General features: G+C 35.3%; 1 protein-coding gene across 7 annotated transcripts in view; it reads left to right on the top strand.

Annotated features, from left to right (window-relative positions):
* Positions 1–16,967, top strand: part of ARAP2 (ArfGAP with RhoGAP domain, ankyrin repeat and PH domain 2) — a 185,097-nt gene that overhangs the window by 143,982 nt on the left and 24,148 nt on the right. For 6 of the 7 annotated variants that reach the window (XM_057725653.1, XM_057725654.1, XM_057725658.1 and 3 more), the window contains 2 exons: positions 1,234–1,362; positions 11,457–11,596. In XM_057725653.1, the coding sequence (XP_057581636.1) occupies positions 1,234–1,362; positions 11,457–11,596 (269 nt within the window). Of the gene's footprint in view, positions 1–1,233; positions 1,363–11,456; positions 11,597–15,099; positions 15,135–16,967 lie in introns of all 7 variants that reach the window. The other variant, XR_009052505.1, reaches the window with a different exon arrangement.

The raw sequence follows: 16,967 nt of genomic DNA, 5'->3' as shown, positions 1-16,967 counted from the left end.
TAGCTGAACCTCTCTGGAAGACCAGTATTAAGGAGAATGTGATATATTTGGTCTTTTTTACTTGCGATTTTATTACCAATTAAAATAGCATGGGTCACATACAAGTGTGATGCTGTTGACACACGCTTTGTTGTTTTTCATTAGCATTACTATTTAACCAAAAATGAAAAGCCAAGTACTATTTGTTTTACATGTAGGAGGTTATGAATGAGTTGAACTGACTTATAAAGGCTATGGTACCAAGAAAGTTACATCAACATCTTCATGTTAGAGCTTATGTTCTTGCTTGTCAATTATACTGTTTTCAGTGTACTGTGAAAGGCCTTGAATTTCCTTTTTTCTCAGCATATGCTTCTGTTGTTACGTTTTATTAACAAATTGGCAGATTTTGATCAGCAAAAAACTTATCTATGAAACTTTGTAATTTTAAAAACCTGCAGTTTTTTTGTTAACTATGAACATGTGATGTATTTGAAAATATGGTTGCATTAAAACAGATATATATGAATGAGTATTTATCAAGAAGAAATCTTTAGGCTGTCATCAACTTCTTGCTTGTTGGCTTATTATATGAACAGTTAATGTATAATATTGTTACATAATGTTTCTGATTGATATTTCCTCTAATAGTTAAATATAGATTACTCAGTACTGTTTGATAATGATTATCTCATGTTCTCTGTTGAAGTCATCTTTTATAATTTCATGTAAGCTGACTATATCAGCTATAAGTTATTCACTAGTATTGATCAGAAATTATGCTAGTCTTGTTGGGATAAACAAAGGGTTTATTTACATTAGTACAGGACTAGACTACTTTTGCTAGTCCTTTTACAATTATTTAATTGCATATGCAAATAGGCAGCTTTCCATAAGCAACTGAATGTGGTTTAAATTAAAAAGTAGAGTAATTCACTGATTTGTTGTACAGAAAGGTAGCTTTATTTCTGAAATTTAACCTAAAGGATAGCACCTCTGAATTTTTTTAAAATAGTTGAGTAACAAACAAATGCCCCTGAACAGATTTATTTATGCAGTAGATTTTATTATGTGCTTAATGCTGTTCTAGATCTTAGGGTCTCCTGTATGTAGTCCTGGCACTATCCTGTGTACCATAAGAAACAGTCATGCTTAATATCTTGTACAGAGCTTTTTAAAAAGACTTTTTACAATTTATAATTTAAAAAAGTTAAGATTTTTTTTGTAATTTGATTTGTTTTTATTTTTTTGCAGAGCGCCCTCTTCACTACACAGAAAATGTGTTGGAACAGGTGCTTCGATGGAGTTCATTAGCTGAACCTGGCTCTGCTTATCTTGTGGTGAAGAGATTCTTAACTATTGACACAATTAAACACTATGATGGTAGGTGCAGTTATTTCACATTGCAACTATGATTGAAAATTCAAGTGGTTAAAGGACAATTATTATGGCACAAGTGTTTTTTGAAAATGTAAAAAATGAGTAGGTAAATGCAGTATCTACTGATATATTATTGTAGGCTAGAAAGAAGAATATTTAGACCAAGTGCCAGGGTCAGGTTTTCCTGGTGGGTAGCACTGTGGTAATAGTTGGTTTATTTGATGGTATCAAATTAAAGCTTTAGCAGGAATGGTTCATCTTTTTAAGGTTTTGGGTTTTTTACTTTATCTTTTTTGCATGCTTAGGTGTTTTCTTAATTTTTAGATAGATGGTGAATCATCTTAGATTATGTTTACATTTGAAAGTGCTCTGAGCATTCTAGAAGTGCAAGCTCTGCGATTGTCTGCTTGTTATAATTCTCACCTATTTTGCAATAATATTGGAAAACAAATGCAAAATATAATACTTCCAATAAGGATATTTGCCATCTGACTGGGAGAAGACATGTATACATGTGTATAAGGTTAGAAGACATGTATACATGTATACAAGGTTAAATAAGAAGTTAGCTAGCACTGGGCAACCATGTAAGACAGGCTCTGAACTTGTTTAGGTATCAGAAAACATTCATTTTGAAACTCTGATTCTTCTGTTATGCTGACATTAGGGAACAGATTAGAAAAAGATTTCCAGCCACAGTGTCTATAAACCAACCGCGAAAGCAGAGGATTCAAATTTTCTAAGATGAAATGTACCACAACTTTTACAATTCATACTGATAATAACTATTAATATTTATTAATCATGTATTATTAACTGAGCTCTCTACATACAAAAACTCAAACTTTTTTTTAACTTCTCCATGAGTTACATAGTCATTTGAATTTTACAAATGAGAAAAGAGTCTCAGAGAAATTAAGTAACTTGCCTCCAGATCACACATTTATTACTAGATTTGAGTACAGAATGGTTTTACATCTAATTATTAAAAGAAAAAAAAAAAGATGGAGAGGTTGGTATAGCTCTTAAATGCGGTAAAGCTACTTGGTATGACTGCAGACTCTCTAGCTGGTAGCCATAAGTCAGCAGGTTCTTAATTGTACCAAGCTAATCGGTTTCTGATTTCATGATGATCTGGCTACTATAACAAACTACAATAGACTAGGACTAGGTGGCTCATACACAACAGAAGTTTATTTCTCAGTCTGGAGACTAGAAGTCTGACGTCAGGGTGCCAGCCTGGCCAGGTTCTGGTGAGAGGCCTCTTCCAGGTTGCAGACTGGGGACTTCTTGTATCCTCCCAGGGCAGAGAGCAGAGACATGAAGTACAGTCTCTGTGACTCTTACAAGGGCACTCATCCTGTTCCTGAGGATTCCACCCTCATGACCCCATCTAATTCTAATTACCTCCCAAAGGCCCCACCTCCTAAAACCTGATACCATGTAGGTAGGTTTCAACATATGAATTGGGGAAACATATCCCCAATTCTCAGTCCACAAATCTGCCCTTTATATCTTACAATTACACAAAAGTATTTTTATAAAATGCAAGCAGCTTAACAACTTCTATGTCATTCTGGTCTTACTAGAATCTAAATAAACAGAACAAGTATCCTTTTTGCTATAGAAATTTAGCCTTATAGACACTTTAACTTCTTTCTTATTCCTGCGTATGATTTTGACCACATCTTTCCTATACTGCTTAAGGATTGCAGTAGAAATTCTCTCTAGTCACATGACTGCTACAGGCATCCCTGTCATAGAGCAGTGGTTCTCAGGTGGGAGAGATTTTTGTCCCCCGGGGGACATTTGGCAATGTCTGGAGATATTTCTGAGGGTCACACTGGGTGGGGTGGTGCTTCTGGTATTTCTGGTTAGAGACCAGAGAAGCTGCTAAACATCTTACAATACACAGGAAGGCTCTTTACAACAAAGCATGATCTAGCTCAAAATGTTGATGGTGTCATGTTGAGAATCTCTGATTTAGATAACCTCTGAAATTTGGTCTAGCCCTTAAATTCTGTTATTATTTCATTTTAATATTGAGATAAAGAAAATGTATTGACCTTATGAACAAACTCCTGTCAACATTATGAAATACATTATAGGTTCTCATGGCTTCTTTTCTTTTAGAAAATAAGTCATCTTTTCAGGTAAACTTTTATTTTTTTTTTTTTGGTGAGAATTTTCCTTTTCCCAATATTCCTCTAAAATATCTCTTAATTCTCCATGTTGCAAAATACTTACAACCCTAGATGTAATAACTTAGCTCTTGTTTGAATGCTAGTGGACTGGATATGTGAATAAAACAGACAAGAATAAGATCTTAAAAGGCTATAAAGTAAAGGAAGGTTTTGCAGGTGGGCCTGAGGGATAACCCAAAGCAAGGATCCCATTAAAGTGCTGTTGATCTTTGACAAAAAAAAAAAAATCAACAGTGTTAGATTGAGCAGGTTTAGAGCAATCACATCTGAGTAAAATCTTTATGTTGTTTAAGGGCAAGAAGAAATGGTCGCGTGACAAACTGTAAAGCGCTCTACCCACAAACTGGCTAGGAAGATTGGGCATTAAAATGATGCCTCACCTATTGTATGTGTCCTCTTTTGGGGGTTATGAGGTTACAGCCTTCTGTAAGGTCTAGACAAATCATCTTGCATAAAAACTGGGGAACGCAAGCAATGCAAAGCAGGCTTACGTGACCGTTTCAGGGATTTGGATGGAATATTCTCTAGAGTAAAGTGTCAGCAAACTCTTGTGTTACTCTGCTGCATTCCTCTGACAGAGTGGGAGCTATGAAACGTATCCCTGCCCCTGTACTCCCCACCCCCCCTCAGTTGGCCAAACCCATATGCAACTTGTTATGATATCAATAGTTCTTTCCGCCAGGAAATTATGTCCCTCTGCATGAAAAAAAAAAAAAAAAAGTCAAGTTTTAGAGTAACACCATCAGGAAATACATTCATTAGACCATTTCATATTAGTAATTATGTATTTTTGGTCAAAAATAGGAGTACCTATGAAGTAAATATTTAACTTTCTTTTTTAGTTTTCTAGCCAGTACAATTTTTATAAATGTTTTTAATTAGAGCTTGATGTATATTCAGATTGTCAAAGTAAAATAATCTTTTTCATTATGGTTGGTTCTGCATCTGTGCATTTAGGATTGTCATTTTAAAGACGATTTGGCCTATTGTTTGTTTTTAAAATCAATTTCTTAAGTCATGATTTTTTCTTATAGTGTGTCTTATAGTAACCTGGTGCTTGTAAGTACTTTTCATGGGGTACGCTGTGTGATGCATTTTAGATTGGTTAGATATTCAATCTACTTTGTCTCTGTCTTGGCAAATGTCTCCTAAATCAATCACAGTGACCACCTACTCCAGAATTATTGCTCCATTCACTACATGCACTACTCCTTAAAGTTGGGATCGAAAAGGAAAATAATGAAAGTAAATCAAATGTGATTTCTCTGTCAATTTGTTAGCAGAAAAACTGGAATCATCTCAGAAACACATTGCTCTTCACAGCAGAAAGGAGACGATGTTAAGGATTTCTTTTCCTTTCTTAATATTTTCTTATTCTAACCTGAGGGCCAAGTGGAAATTAGCAGAGTTTGAAACAAGGCTGGTTGGTTACAGCCATAATTTTCTCTCGGTTACGAATAGCTAAGGTGTTAATATTTTGTTAAAATATAAAGTAGCACTGCCACATCCTTCGCACCTGTCTCATCACATCCAATATCTCATTGCCACAAATCTTAGTGTGTGTCTACCTATCCCTGTCTCCTCCTATCTCTCCTTTATCTACACACACACACACACACACACACACACACACGACTTGCATTTCATTAATTGTGTGATGGTGTTTCTGATTTTATGTAACAAATTATAGGCATATACTTTTGTTTGACACCACCTTTTTGCTCAATGAAGAATTTTATCAAATAAGTTTATGGGTTTGGGGTTGTTTTGGGATTTTAATTTTCTCAATTTGCTCACTTTATCTCAACAGTTTAAAATGTAGACATCACAAGAAGGAATAGATTTTAGAATCATCCAACACTTAATTTCTGCTCATTTATTTCAGGTAATGAAGAAGCATACTTTACTTTTATAGAAGGATATGAGAGTAAATGAATTTTCTGTTCCCTCTACTTAAAAATCAATTCTTTGTTTTTCAAAAGAAGGACGTTATTTCTGAGAAACCTTTCGGGCTATTGTCACTATTATAATGAAGAGTTAACTAACTTGAAAAGAAAAACAATGGTCTGAATTTCTTTTCTACTCCATGGATTATGACTAAGACACTGAGATAGGGAGAATAAAACTTCATTTAAATTGCCATTTAGACTTTGTCATAGCTAATCATATTAGACCATCTTATATTATCATTACCTCATATTAAATTTCAACATCTCTATCACAAGTTAGCCATAAATTTATAGCTTCTGTAAGGTTCCAAAATAAATAATTTTATGTCGCAGAAGTCTTATTTTAAGCACTAAATTTCTCTAATATTACCCCAATATAATGTGAATACAACAGAATCAAGTTTTAGTGATCTCAATGGGGAAGAACTACTTTTAAGGTAGAAGATGTAACTCAAATGCAGATGCCTGTGGGTTTCTAAATTTAGATTGCCACATATGACAGATGCTTTGGAATTAAATTTGCATTAGAATAAAAGAGTTCAAAATGCAACAGCTTCCAGCAAAATTCAGACCTGGAAAGCTGAGCCATCCACTATTGACTGACTTAAGAAAATAAAAGAAAATTCCAGCAAAAATAGTATGAGTTCATAAATCATAGTCTAGCTGAAATAATTTATATTCCCCTCCCCATCAAATCTTTTTAAATCCAAAGATGTGTAAAAGGTTGAAGGTAAGACCCAGTCCCCTTCAAGTGAAAGTATTTTCTCAGAAATTGATAATAGAAAAGTAGTGTTCTACTTTCTACAGTTTGCTATATTGTCAGTAAAATGGCATGGAATCTCTGGTGCTTTTCTAGTCAATCCTCCAGTAGTAACTGTATTTACAATTTTATTGTTTATGGATAATCTAATTACAAAAGGATGTCATTAGTGCTGCTAGTTCTATTAAGCATTGCTTCTTCAATACAAGTAACAAAGGAAAATATACTGGGAATGATGAGGGTGGAGGATACTTGACTTTTCCTAGATTACTTTCAACCAGCTATTACGTCGAGTTTGGTTTCTACTCAGTTGTAGAACTAAATTTCATTAGATGCATTTTGAGTGACTGTCATGCAGTGAGTGAACTATATCAAATTTGCTTCCTCCAAATTATAAAGAATATGTGTTCTATATAATCAATATCAAACAAAGGAGAATATGGATAATTTTTGATGTGGAAGAAATGTATAGATGTCAGGCTGCAAATATTGCCAAATATCACTTGGTTGTGGCGTATTTTCCAGAGGATGTCTCATGAAAATTACTTGTTTGTCTCCTTCAGCACTTAGCGTTACATGGGCAGGGGTGGAACTTGGTTTTTCAGATAATGTACAAGCCTGAGGAAGTAGTCTTTGCCAGCAAAAGAAGAAGGAAGACACAGAGACCATGGAAAACAGACTCATTTGTCGTGTATTCCCTTTCCATTGCTCAGATCGTATATGAGAGATAATAGTTCAGAGTTACTATGCATTTACTGGCCACCAGATGCTGGGCTGATGGCTTTGCACACACCATCTCATTTAACCTTCCTCATAGTCTTAAGAGGTTTTTTACTAGTACTCTCTAAGCCTTTTATAAATGGAGAAACTGGGACATGGAGACATTACATAACTCCCTCAAGGTGACCTGCTGGTAAGTGGAGGTGCAGATTTTAGTTTTTAAAACTCTTATAAATTCAGTCTGTAAACCACCAAGTCTTTGGAAGGGTAATTCTTTCTATCTTGTTTACTACAGACTCTGCAGGTACAGAAAAAAATGATGTCTGTCCTCCATTAGATAAATAAGCAATTACATCCTGCTTGCTATGTGCCAAGCACTCTTCTAAATACTTTACATACCAGATGTACTGGATGATTACTGTGTGAATTCCCATTTTGCAGGTGAAGAAACTGAGATTTAGAGATTACTGCCTGGGATCCAGTGGAGGATGTGGTGGTCATTCCAGCCCAGGTAGTCTAGCTCCAGTGCAAGCTTTTAGTCACTGTGCTATATTAGTTCTTACATAGGTTGGGGAGGAAAATGTAAGCCCCACAACTTTTTAAAAAGCAAACATGAAATTATCCTTTTTCCAAGTTCAGGTGAGATTGGGCATGTTCAGAGTGGTATGGCCATAGACTGAAATTATTATTTTTAAGAGCAAAATTAAGAGAAAAACATGACTTTCCATGTATTCAATGCCTAAATTTTATCTTAGAGTTTTAAAGACGTGAATAACAAGTATGAACTGAAGTGGTTATAAAAAATCTTCAGAAGTGGGGGTAGAATTTGTATAGAACCAAGGAGAATGGAATTTCCCTCAGGTTCACTCAAGTGATCGACTTCAGTAATGCCTTGCAGACAAGGATCCGTTTTCCAAACAGTGTATTATGATCAACAGACTATTTTCACTTAGTAGCTTATGAAGATGAGCAGGAGGAGTCTATTTAGCCCTTGAAAAGTCAGGGAAAGAAGCTTAGGCTTTTCATGTTAGGTAAGTAAGACTTCAAATAGTAAAAAAAAAAAAAAAAAAAATAGAGCTTTCAAAAGGGGATTAATATGATAAAACAGTATTTTCTATGCAATATGGAGCCATTAGAAAAGCAGGACATGGAATTATAGAGTCCTGGAGCCTAGGTATTAGGTACAAAAGGCAGGGGTGAGGGAGATGATGCTGGAAAAGACGTGGAATTGAACCTGAGAGCAGTCCTGAGAGAACAATGGCTGAATTGCTAGCTGACTGGACGTGAAGGCTAAAGGGAGAATATGTATTCTAGAAGTGTCATTCCTGGGTTTATGTTTCCCCCTCTTCCCCCCCCCCCCCCCCCGCTTCTTCTGTTTCTTTGTGTCTCTCCCTATCTCTGTCTGTCTCTGTCTTTCTTTCCCAAGACCCTCCCAGCTCCTCCACAGATCAGTTATTTTATTGGGATTAGGGGCCACTAGCTGGGAATTACTGCTTTTGTCTAAGAACTTGAGGTTTTTCAAATGGTTTGGAAAACCTTTTTGGAGGAGTGGGGGGGGGGGTTCAGTTTCATTGTCCCAGTAATATGATGTGTATTCTGTTTAAATAAATAAATTTGACCATTCTGCATTGTTTCATACAGGTACTTTTTAAGGGCTTTTCTAATTAATAACAAAATGACAGCACAATATAGCTCAGAATACCAATCTGTTATCTTAGTATTAACTCTAAAGAACCCTCACTGAACTCAACGGAGCCTTCCTTGTCTGAGCAAACACCAGGAGGGGTAAAGGGGTTTATGATTCTCTAAAGATAACAGTATCCCTAGATCTGAATAAGCTTTCTGCCCAGGATGAAGTAGAGGGACTGAAAATATGAGAGTGACGTACCCCACAGGTGAGGGACCAGACGGTACTGGAAAAATCTGGGAAGTGAATTACTGGAAGCCATTTAATTCATAACTTTCCTTTTGTGACACATTGAGTCATGCACGATGTCCCCCAAAGTACATAGCTTCATCTTGGCCCTTGAGGGGTGGGTATTTTTTCTACTTATTTTAACATTGTGAGCACAGACAGAAATTTTGTTGTGAGCGCTTTTAGAAATTCTTCTAAGTTCTCAATATTTATCAGAGAACTTTGTATTTCAAGGTTCTTTCTGGTCTTTCCTTCTCCTTAACATATATTCCTCTCAAAGCCTCCTCCCAAGTCCCTTAATAATGATTTAACTAGGATACTCAAGTACATATGATTTATTAAATGATATAAATAAATTTTAATAAATACGCACCCAAAGGTGGCAACAATATTTTTTTCCTAAGCCTGTTTTCTCTTTGACCTGTGAGTGGTTTACTTAAACACTGGACATATGATTATTTCTTATTGGTAAAATCAGAAAGCTTTATTACATTGAACAAAAATCTTAAGTGTAATCAGAAGGTGTGAGTGGGATTGGTTTGGCTTAAGCGATATATAATATCTATATCTCACAACTTTGTTCTTTAATGCTCTTAAAATACTTCACCTGTTTCTAAATCAATAGTATTACAAATGGCTTTCTCCACTTTTCTGTTATAAATCAGCTGAATCGCTAAGCCCACCCAATGTTTTCTGAATTGCGTACCGTATTTCTCCTGTCAGGATATATAAGCATTGTTTGCTAGTCCATGTTTATCCTGTCTCTAACACTGCACTGCAAGTCCAGAAACCATCTCTTTTGGGGTTATCGTATATTATTAGAACCAAGTGCATACTAGACTCTTAATACTTAATGAAGAAATGAATGAAATGTCATGAATTTTGCTGAATACTAGTTTTATATATTTTTCCTTGATCTTCCCGTTGCATTAAAATACATCTTCTTTCAAGCCTTTTAATTGGAAAAGTGTTATTTTTAATTTAAACAGAAGTTATTTAACTATAAAATATTTTAAATATTTTATATGGAATTAAATATTAAGAGATTGTACCAGAAGACAAATTTTAGCGGTGTATTTTTCAGAAATTATTTTAAAGTCACAAGTTACCTAAAAGAACCTATTTTAGTGTAACATCACTCTTAAAAGAATGTTATCTGTGGCCAGTATGCAGATCATGAAAACTGTTGGGGCTTGTCAGTTACTTTTGTTTGTTTGCGGTTAGGATCAATGATGCGATTAATCTTGGGGATTTTTGCTTCCAGGTTGTCATCCCCTGCTCGTATTTGAACTATAAATTTCAATTTTTTCTAACTTTTGTTTTCTTATACTAACTATAATTGTGAACATCTGTGTATTATTTGCTGCATAAGGAAAGGTTTTCCCCAAACCAAGGGAGTGCTAGGTTTTAAACTAAGAGTTTTTCTTTCTAAAATTATTCCAGTTATTTGTAAATTTTAGAAACTATGCATGAATATTTAAAGAATTACATCACCTTAATACCAGGAAACTGCTAAATGCCCTCATCCTGCCATAATGTCTCACCCTTCATCTTTTATGGACATAATATGAGGACCACACAATCTGCAGGATAAGTGTCATTACTCCTGTTTTCAGGAAAAGCAGGAGTTGACCCCAGAATGACTGTGTCATGGCTACTTGACTTCAAGTTCCTTTTCTTTCCACTGTTCCTCAGTTATCAAGTAGGCAGTTGAATATTGTCGGAATTTCGAGAAGAAAGTTGCAGACTAGCAATATGATAAATTTATTCGTGATAAACTTCTTCAAATTCAACATGGTTTTATTACCAAAAATATGGTTTTTAATAGAATTGCTGAGATGATTTATAAGCGTGGGACACTGGCAGTATTGCACAAGTGTTATTAGCAGTTTTGCCTTATTTACCCTTACCCATTTCATAGGTATAGAAATTTCTCTGTTATCTCAGGGATTCCTGGCTTCCTGAGACAGGATTCCTGAAGAGATTTCTCTTTCACGTGTGTATTTTGAATTGTTCATATGAGTGCTGTTCAAAGCAATAAAATGCAAGCTGGTTATGTAATTTTAAATTGCCTAGTAGCCACATTTTAATATATACATAAATAGGTGAAATTAATTTTACTTGTATCTTCTATTTAAACTCACATATCCAAAATACTGTCATTTCAGCATGTAATCAGTTATAAAATTGTGATGTATTTATCTTTTTTGATACTAATCTTCAAAATATGGTTTATATTTTATACTCATAGCATATCTCAGTTGCGAACTAGCCATGTTTCAAATGCTCATTAGCCAGTAGCTAATTGGACAGCATAAGCAGGCCTATGTAGTATTAATAAATATAAATAGATCTGGCCACAGGATCTGTGACTTGTCCAACACTCCCCGACACAAGGTGTTCCCAGAAATTAACTAGAGGTTTCTTAATGGTAGGAAACAAGTTATTACTTTATATCATCAAAACTGAAAATACAGAAATGTTTTATATTCTATTCCAAATAAGTGAAAATGTACCTCACTTACAAAAGCAAATGTTGTACTTTACAGAGAGGAAGGCCCTGGAAAGTATCAAAGAGGGAGTCTTGAAAATCAAAGAAGAACCATCTAAAATACTCTCTGGAAATAAGTTTCAAGACCGGTATTTTGTTTTACGAGATGGGTATCTCTTTCTTTACAAGGATATGAAGGTATATAAATATACACATGAAGTATCTGAATATGTACATATTTTTGTGTGAGTGTTAACATTCTTATTTCATACCTCTCAGCCCGCTCTCTTGGAAGCCAAGGCCTATGGTAAATAAGATGTATAGGAAGCTGATGATTACTTTCAGCCTCTGGCATATAACATTAATGCACCCAGTAACACAGTAAAGAACTCCATATATGGCCTTTCTGAGCACCTCACATTTTTTTAGGGCAGAGATTGACGTAAGTTCTAAAAAGAGTCTAATGTATGTTACGTAAACTAGCATATAAATCAGCATCTCAGTTGATAAAATTAAGAGAATGTCATGCCTTAAGACAAAAGTGGCTTGAGTTTAGCAAATGGAAATTAATAAAATGTGGACTAAAACAGCAAAACCCAAATGTTAAATTAAATCTGATGAATGCATTTCCTATACTTTTGAATGAAGTAACTCGTAATAGTGTATTTATTAATTGAATCTTACTGATGTATTCCAACATTTTTGAATTCTCTAAAAGCCTTTGTTAATGAATCAAGGAATGGAGAGAAGACTTAGAGATGAAAAAGAGGGAGTAGGTATAAGAATATCGAACTTAGCATCAGAAAACCTCAAACCGCCAAGTTGGTTGTGTGAATAAGAATCTGTGTGTGTGTGTGTGTGTGTGTGTGTGTGTGTGCATGCTCATCAAAACACCCCACTAAGAATATGAATAGGGATGTTCCAGACTGAGAAAAATATATTTATAGTACCTATATCTGAAAAAGGACCCATTTGCACAATATAAAGAACTCCTCCAAATCAACAATAAAAAGACAACCCCATAAAAATAGTGGTAAAATACTAGATAGACATTACAGGAAGGAAGACATAGGAATGGCCAATACGTGGTGGAACCAAAGGTGCTTATTGTCATTAGTTATCAGGGAAATGCAGATTAAAACCACAAGAGACATCATTAGTACAACTAGAATCGTAACATTGACGACATCTAATGTTGATGTCGTCAAGGGCATTAACTAAAACCCTCATCAGTTGCTGGTGGAAGGGTAAAATCACACAATTACTATTAGAACTTTTTTGGCAGTTTTTAAAATTGTTATTCATACATCTACCCCATGATCCAGGAACTCTATTTCGAGGTATGATAACCACTAAAGCGCTTGTTTGAAAATATTCATAAGCAGCTTTATTTATAAAAGCTAAAACCTGGAAACATTCCAAATATCCATCAATAGAAGAATGATATATTCAGAAGTGGAATACTACTCAGCAATAAAAATGAATGAATGCAACCACATGGGTGAATCTTCAGATCCTTGCTGAGCAAAAAAAGTTTGACACAAAATAGTATCATATGAGTCTGTCCATAAAAGGTCTAAGAAGAGGCAAAATCATTTATGGTGATAGGAGTCAAAGTTTTGCCTGGGGGGTGGAGAAGGGCTGCTACAAAAGCAAGGGGGTAGGGTCAATAGGGTGCTGCTAGGATGATAGAAATAAACGTTCTCTATCCAGTTTTGGGTGGCGGTTACATGCGTATATACAGTAACATTTCTACTTCCTTGAGATTCAAGCAATATACAAGCAATTATTTTAACTGTGGAATAACAACAGGACCTAAAAATACTTCTTCCATTGCATTATTAAATTCACTTGAGTAAACAGTTTGCCTATTTCAAGTGTGTGGCACTTCATTATGTTGTGTTTTGGAGATCTATAAAGAAGGACAGACTAGTAACATCTGTTATTTAATACTGTATTGTTATGAAGGAAGATTTATTAAGCAGCTTCCGAAGTTCCACAGCCCCGTTTTATTGTGGCTTCTATTGAGCTCTCCACACACTGACCACTGTCCTGTAGGTGCCTCCATCAGGGAAGCCTCCAGGTGGACGTCAATAAATCTTAGTATTATCCTACTTAGTGTCTCCATCTCATGTTCATGTTCTTCAAGGACAGTGGAATGGCCAGGCAGGGAGCTGACAAAACAGCACTGAATTCCGCAGCCCGGATCCCTCGCTTCAGGGGGCTGTGCTGTATACTGGAACTCCCACTTTGTTACTCCATCTGATAGACCCAGCAGGGAGGCTGTGTGGGTATCACGTGATTGTTATCATTTGATATCATTCTTCACTTTTTTCAGTGCAGGAAGAGTGGAGTTTGCAGAAGTGAGGCACTTAAGAATTCAGGGTGTTGTGAACCAAACACATCAGATTTTAAGGTTCACGAACTGTAGGTTTATGTTCGTGAAAGCACATGCTACGCTTCACAGCTGATTATTCTAGCTATCTAGAACTGAATCTGATTGAATGTTGCTTGGTTTTCTCCAATGCATCACCCACCTTGATCTTCATTAAACTCACTTCCTTCATCCTTGTCCTTCCATTTATATGTCGGTTAACGGTCACTTTTATAGCTGGATGTCTGCCTAGAGGATTTTAAAATCATCATCGACTTTTTAGTCCCATTAAGGAACCGACACTTCCATTATGTAGCAATGGAAGGTTTCTAGAAACAACTAGTAATAATAGCAGTGCAGTCATAATGGCCCCAGCTAACATTCAAGCAGTTAATCCATAAAAAGCAGAGTTCTATACATTTCACTTAGATTATCTCACTTTATCTTTACAATAATCTATAAAACTAGTGCTATAATCATTCCCCATTGACAGATGAAGAAATGGAGTCTACCAATATATTACATAACTTGCCCAAGATCACTTAGCCCATAAGTGATAAAGGCAGAATTCATTCCCAGGTGTCTCTTTCTAAAGGCTCTGTGCAGGGACTTACTAAAGAAACAGTAATTTTGTATTATTTTAGCTTGGTGTTTTGGCTGAAGGAATTTTATTTAAGGAGGATAAGTGTTTTTCATTTTAATAGTACCAAGTATTTTCAAATATGACACTTCACACAATTCAGTGTTTTATAATGTTTTTCCCCAAGCTGATATAAATTTTAAAATCTGCCACAAGGAAGCCTGTTCATGGAGAAATTATTTTTTAATGAAATTATTTTGTAATTGAGCTAAAGAATCTCATCCCTTAACAGAATGTTTTTAAGGATTTGTATCTTTTTGAACGGATCATCCTTTTTAATCTAAGCTAATTCATACAAATTGGTAGACAGAGATAGTATCGAGAGCTTGTCTGAAAGACAGTGTTTTTTTTTTTTACATTTGAAATATTTTCCCCATGTTTATTGAAGTATAATTGACAAAAATTGTATCTGTTATACAGCGTGATGCTTTTGATATATGTATACATGGTGAAATGGTTACCACAATCTAAGCTAATTAACATATTCATTACCTCACATAGTTTTGTGCATGTGTTTGTGGTGAGAACATTTTCAGATCTACTCTCTTAGCAAGTTTCAAGTATACAATACAGTACTATTAACTGTAGTCACCATGCTGTACATTAGATTTCCAGGACCTATTCATTCTGCATAACTGAAACTTAGTACTCTTTGATCAACAACCTTCCTGTTTCCCCCATTCCCAGCTCCTGGAAACCACCATTCTACTCTCTGCTTCTATGTGAGTTTGACATTTTAAATTCTACATATAAGTGAGATCGTACAGTATTTGTCAGAAAGATAGTGTTCTTTAAAGACAATGAACACATTTTGTTTTTTATCACAGCGACTGCAGATTATGGAATTATAATCTAATTAAGTGCTTGCAGGTTGTATTTATGCATCTCTCAGAATCAGTTAATGGAACTGATATTTTAATTTGCACATTAGGGCAAGCAGATGAGAGACATGATTTTCCTTTAAACTCAAACTACTATTATTTTCAACACGTGTTATTTTGCTGGTTATTTCTTCATGTTGCTGGTCTCTCCCTTTTAATATTGATGGTCAAGTCATTGGCAGTGTTTGCTTTTCAAATGATTTTACAGTAAATAATAGTAAAAATCCCCTAGCTTATTTGGAAAAAGATTTGGCTCTGGTTTTGACAGTCGCCCTTAATATATGTGTGCTTGTATATATTTAGAAAATGATTTACTGAGAAGGGAGTAGAAATTACAAATTGAAAAGTGTATTTAAAGAGACTGTTAATTAGAGGTAGTTTATGAATGCTCATTAACAACAAATTAGGGTAATACACAGGGGAGGATATATTTTGTTTTGAGAGTTTTCCCTGCACGGAAAATGTTAATTAAAATGTTTTCAGACTTGATTTACATAAAAGGTGAGACGTTTCAAAGAATATTACCATTACTGTTAATGATGTGAAAAAAGCAAATGGGGAGGGGGCGGTCGTTAAAAGTTGCATGCACTAATAAGCAAACTCTTCTTAGTAACAAGAATAATTTTTTAAGCACAGTAATTTAATTGGCTCAGTTAAAAATTTTACTTTGAAATATAGTGCCTGAAGCAAGATATTACATACTTCATAACACTTGAACTTTTCTGAAGAAATTCTCCAGAAAGTACACATACCAAAAGAGTTGTAATAAACCAGCAGTAAAGTAATCATGCCAAATGAGATTTCTTTTAATAGAACTTTGCATTAGGATCCTTACAGTTCCTGTTAATGCGTATTCAGTTTAAAGATTGAAACTGAAAAGGGTTTCTTTCCACCATGGCTGAGCTCCTCTCAAATTATGTCATCCGTGTTCTCTTTGGACAGGATAAAGTCATGAGCTGGTATGTCCAGAGAGAGTGGCTTGGGAATCAGTTGTGTTACTTTAGACTCTCGATCTGTTGCCAACAGTATTTCAAAATGTAGGCAGTGCTGGGCTTACCAGTGCCTTGTATGAATAAGACTACTTAGATCAGGCACAGTGCTTCCCATTCTCAAATGTGCAGGTCTGCTGGAATTGCGGCCTCTCACCGACACTGCTACTGCCTCTGTTGGGACAAAGGTCCAAGGGACCAGCAGTCTAAGCTATGGGGAGGGACATTAACCTCGGTTGTAATCTGATTGAACCTCTGACAGAGGTGTCCAGGAGTCTCTGCTACTATATATACTCCTGCGTGCTCCTCTCCTTGACTCTTTCCTATATGGAAAACTTACTGCCTTACAAAGCTACCTCACTGTTCCATATCAGGCCCCAAGTGTTATTCCTTAACATTCAGTAAAGTAGCAAGCTGAAAAATCAATACCCCAAAACCAAACACATAAACTGCCAGAAAATGACCTGAACAAGAAGAGGCTTACATGAAGAAAACTACAGAACTGCACTGATAGAAATGAAAGAAAATTAATGTAAAGTCTACTAATATTGATCTATAGGTTTAATGTAATTCTTTTCAAAATCCCAAAGGGAATTATTTTTAGAACTTGGAAAAAATGATTTGCTAACTCACCTCAAAGGGTAAACAGATAAGAATACTTACAAGCATTTGGGGGACATAAAAT

The sequence above is a fragment of the Hippopotamus amphibius genome, chromosome 3 (assembly GCF_030028045.1).
Source record: "Hippopotamus amphibius kiboko isolate mHipAmp2 chromosome 3, mHipAmp2.hap2, whole genome shotgun sequence".
Classification (NCBI taxonomy): Eukaryota; Metazoa; Chordata; class Mammalia; order Artiodactyla; family Hippopotamidae; genus Hippopotamus; species Hippopotamus amphibius.
This window is presented reverse-complemented; position numbering and strand designations above follow the sequence as displayed.